Here is a 5,164-nt window from a genome sequence, read left to right on the forward strand (position 1 = left end):
CTCTCTCTCTCTCTCTCTCTCTCTCTCTCTCTCTCATAAAATAAAGAGTCTATAAAGACAAAGGAGGTACAAAGTTTTTTTATAAACTGAATATTCTCTAAGTATCCAGAACTCAGAATGACTTCCCTGAGGGACACTGGTATAGAAAAAAATGGTCATTTTTTCCTTCTGATTCTCTGTCCCCAAGACTAGGTTATAAATCAAGTGATAAAGTTTTTATTATTCTTCCTTTAATTCTTTTGCCAACCTCCACTTATCTTTTCCTTAATTCAAGTTTTATCCAAAGCCTAAGACTACAGGATCTGTCTTGGTTAGGTTCCTACAGTTTTCAAAACATTAAACCATGTTGGGGAAGGCTGGCGGGTGGTGCAGTGGTGAAGGGTCAGGCAAGTGTGCATGCATACGTAAAATCCCAAGAGGAGACTGGAGGAGAAGGGATTGCAATGTGGCCATCTGACTTGGAGGGGTGTTCTCATATTCCTCCCAACACTTGACTCTCTGGCAAGCACACTAACTCTCTAGATAAATAAATATATTAGTAAGTATTTTTTTATAAAGAGAATAGAATTCAGCTCATGGTTAGAGACCCAAGGTCCAGGAACTATTTTCCAGTAAGGCTACAAAATGGTGGTGGGCACTCTCTCAAGCAGTGGCTGTCCATAAGTTTCTCCTCATTCTGGTCTCCATCCGTGTGGTCTCGAACTGCCTCATCCCCTCTCCTTGTAGACACAACAGAACTCAATCACAGGAGCTCCACCCTGGAGAGTTTATCTTACCCAATGCATCATTTGGAAAAAGACCTTGAGGAGGTAAAATTCTCACTTAACATAACAGTACAGCCATGGCTCAACACATGATATTTTGGGAAACACCCACTCACCATTCACCAAGACTAAATTCCAAAATGTGGAAATTTAGGGGAAAAACCATTATCTGGAAGATACCAAGCAGTTAAGGTGACAATACAGAAAATAAAATTGTGTGTTAAGCATGATGTGTGTGATAATGTCTTTGGACTAATGTGTACTGTATTCATGCTGGGAGAATTCCTTTTGTATGCCTCAAAATATACAGTAATGAAATGTAAGTAAAACAAACAAAAATAAATTAAAAATTATTTTAAAAGAAAATAATTATGGAAGCATAAGCAAAAATCTATAGTCTCAGATGTTCTCATACTAAAAAGTTATCTAGATGCTCTTAGTTACCAAGTGTAGTATTTTCCATATGAATAGTACAATTGTAGGGGCTGGCAGGTGGCAGGGTGGTAAAGGTGCAGATCTCTCACATAGCCAACCACAGTTCAAGTTCTGGACCTGGAGGCCTATTTTCTCACTTTCCCTCTCTCTTTCTCTCTTTGGTCAAATTAAAAATGAATCAATGATTTAAAAAATAAATAAAGAGAATAGTACAATTGTCAAATATTTCTTCAGTAAAATTTAAGAAAAAGGAAAACAGTGCAATCACACAAGCTTCTTGAGAACTATCCCTGTAAGAAAGAACACTTTTATTGAGAAAAAATTCACATACCAGAAATTCATGTTCTTCCATGTCATGAATGGGAGTTTGTAAATATTTCTGATCCAAGATTGGGAAAAACTGTGAGAATTTAGGAAAAGAACAGTGGAAAAAATTCTTAGACAATGGAAAGAAAAGAAAAGAAAGCATAGTAAAATGAGTTGTTCAACTGGCATAGAGGAAAGACAAAGAAATAGAAATTACAAGAAATAAATCCAAGGAGCAAGTTTTACTTCCACAATCTCAATTTTCTGCTCCAAGGCTTTGAGTCCCACGTTCATGGGATCTTCAGTCTCTGTTCAATTGACCTTTTCATAGTTTCCCTCCCAGAGTTTCTTTAAGAGCCCTCTTTATGTCTTTATTCCTCAGACTGTAGATGAAGGGGTTCAGCATCGGGGTGACCACAGTGTACATCACTGATGCTGTTGCACTCGAGTGTGAGCTGTGGGTAGCAGCAGAACTAAGGTACACACCCATGCTTGTACAATAAAATAAGGAGACAACTGAGAGTTGAGAGGCACAGGTGGAAAATGCTTTGTACTTTCCCTGAGTTGATGAGATTGCACGAATGGAGGAAACAATCTTAGAGTAAGAGTAAAGGATTCCAGCGAGAGGACAACCGGCCAGAAACACTGCTGCAAGATAGATCACCATGTCATTAAGAAAGGTGTCAGAACAGGCAAGGTGGACCACTTGATTAAGTTCACAAAGGAAGTGGGGAATTTCCAAGTGTGCACAGAAGGACAGCCGCAGCACCATCACACTTTGTAACAAAGAGTGCAGGGCACTGATAATGCCAGAGGCCAGAACCAACTGTCCACACAGCTGGGGGCTCATGATGACTGTGTAGTGGAGGGGGTGACAGATGGCCACGAACCGGTCATAGGCCATCACCATTAGGAGAAAGTCATCCAACCCTGCTAAAAACAATAAGAAGTACATCTGGGTGATGCAACCTGCATAAGTAATACCTTTGCTCTGTGTCTGGATGTTCACTAGCATCTTTGGGATGCTTGTGGAGGTGAAACAGATGTCCGCAAAGGAGAGAATGGAGAGGAAGAAGTACATGGGTGTGTGCAAGTGGGAGTCTGAGATGGTGAGCAGAATGATGAGCAGGTTTCCAAATACAGTGATCAGATACATGGAAAGAAAAATCCCATATATGACGGACTGCATTTCTGGTTGTTCTGAAAATCCCCAAAGAAGAAATTTTGAAATTCGTGTTTCATTTCCTTTTTCCATGAAGTGGAGATGACTACAACAGAGAGAAAAATAACAAGACTAATTTTCATAGAGGTGGATATTACATCGCTGAAATTTCACAATTTGTGTTTTATAATTAGTAAATTCATTTTTTTATGTTTTCTGTGTGAATTTGGTTCTGGTTTTTAGGATTTCCCTGTTCTATTTCATTACTTATTTCTATCCATCTTCAGCCTCTTTCCCATAGGTCATTATTTTATAGATTTAATAAGAATTTTTTTCATGCTTTTGAGGAATATATATTTAATTCCAACCATGGTCCAGACACTGTCTAAGAAATCAGTAGAGGGTGCTAAAAAAAACCCTAAAAACTGGTAGAACCTGATGATGGAGAAATATATATATATATATATATATATATATATATATATATGTAAAGTAATAATTGTAACATGTGAGATTATGACAACCATTTTTTTGGAGAGGTTTTTGCTATAGGGTGAGTGTGCGTGCCAGAAAAACAGAGAGAGAAAGAGATAGAAAGTGAGAAATCAACCCCCAGGGGGGATGGTCATGCCACAATCCCTTCTCCTCCATTCTCCTCTCGAGATCTCGGGCACACACACACACATGCCCGGCATGAGTTTAAGCCACCAGATCCAGGACTCGAACCACAGTAGGCTACATGGGAGCTCAGTGACATAGCCATTACGCTAACTGCTGGTCCCATGACAACCATTCTAACAAAAACAAAACATGTTAATGTGCTGGATCCCACATAGCCAACTCTGTGTCAAGTCTCAAACCTAGCAGGTTAAAAAACAAGCTGGGTATGTGCATGCATGTGGACAATGAAAAGAAGGGAGTGCTGCATGGTCGTCCCCTCAGAGGGATGATTTCTCACTCCTTCCCATCTTTCCCCCCAATAAAGGCACATACCCTACAGCAAACTAAAAATAAAATAAAATAAAATTTAATTAATTAAGTAAATAAAAATACTGCAATTCTAAAGCAGCTATGCATATGCATCTATGGTAGATGGTAAATATGAAAAACATATTTAACATATATATAATCAGTTGAGAAAAATAAAGTAGATATGATATCAATGAATATGTAACCCTGAAGCAAGCTTGCTAAGTAATAACATTTTATAGGATAATACATATACGTTTTTATTTAAAAGCTTGACCTGGCTCAGGGATTAAATCACATTCCTACATTTACTAATAAGAGATCTTAAATTAAAAAAAACTAACCCAAGCTCAGATTCACCTTTGAAAATTAGAAACATGATAATCATGATTTATTGTGGTGATAATAGAGTAGAATCATAAGTAGTAAAAGTATTTCTCTTACTCCTATAAAAAAAAGGAAGAAAACCTCCCAAGTATTTTTATATATTAGAGAAATTCTTATGAAACAACATATGAATACAGAATAACACTAAATCACATTATAATAATCATTTTTCCTCATCTAAATTAAGAGTCTGAGTTAATAGGAACAGACAAGAGATAACCATTTCAATATATAGGATAACTGACCTAAGGAGACAGAAATCAGTGTAGTATCTGCCCCAGGAGACCAGACTGGAAACCGGCACAAAGGCACTTTCTGGGGTGATAGGAATGCTCTGTCCTCACTGGGGTGTTAGTAACAATGCATCCGTTTGCCAAAACTCATAGAAGTCAAGAGACATGGACACTGTTCTCTCTATAATTATACTTCAATGGAAAAAAGATAATACGTAAGTAAATTAAATACTAGGATATAATTAGAGTTGTATAATATGGAACATACCTACTGTCATCAGAACGAGGATATGCTCAAATCTGAATGAGTGGCAACTTTAATAGACAACTGATGTAATCACTAACTACTCACTTCAAAATGTCTTCACATCAAATACTACTAAAAATGAAATGTTAACAATTATTTTCTGGTAAAGTATAAGTAATTATTTATTGGTAAAAAATTATTTATACTCAATATCCCATAACAGATCAATTTTTTTTATTTACTCAACAGTACGTTCAGCAACCAACTCATCACAACAGATTAACTAGGAAGCTAAATTGCTTAAGATCAGAAAGATATCAAACAAAAAATGGACTAAAACTGTTAGCACTGACAAGCTAATATTTGAGCATTTATAATGTGCCAAGAACTGTCCTAAATGCTGCCCCCATATTAAGTTATTTATTCCTCCCAGGAACCTCCAGAAGTAGGAACTCTTACTATTCCCATCTTACAAATGAAGAAACTGAGGCACCCTATGAAAGGTTAAGTATTCTGCTGAAATCATACAGGTCTAACTCTGGCGGTATGACTTTAGAGACAATTTTCTTAATCGCACTGTTCCATTAGCTCTGTAGAATCAGTTGTCTTAAAATCTTCTAGGCTGAAATAAAGGTTGTGCTCTATAATTTGAATTCTGGAG

At 37.0% G+C, this 5,164-nt stretch overlaps 1 protein-coding gene across 1 annotated transcript; it reads right to left on the bottom strand.

Annotated features, from left to right (window-relative positions):
- Nucleotides 1-1,830: 1,830 nt before the first annotated feature.
- LOC102499131 (olfactory receptor 7A17) lies at nucleotides 1,831-2,760 on the bottom strand. Its single transcript, XM_006146332.2, has one exon. It carries the CDS (start codon nucleotides 2,758-2,760, stop codon nucleotides 1,831-1,833), a length of 930 nt encoding a protein of 309 aa, XP_006146394.2.
- Between the last annotated feature and the right edge of the window lie 2,404 nt (nucleotides 2,761-5,164).

Source organism: Tupaia chinensis, unplaced genomic scaffold (assembly GCF_000334495.1).
Source record: "Tupaia chinensis unplaced genomic scaffold, TupChi_1.0 Scaffold000177_1, whole genome shotgun sequence".
NCBI classification, from domain to species: Eukaryota; Metazoa; Chordata; class Mammalia; order Scandentia; family Tupaiidae; genus Tupaia; species Tupaia belangeri.

Bases quoted from the DNA above. Each gene is read 5' to 3' on its own strand.
- LOC102499131 (XM_006146332.2), bottom strand. From the start codon at position 2,760: ATGGAAAAAGGAAATGAAACACGAATTTCAAAATTTCTTCTTTGGGGA.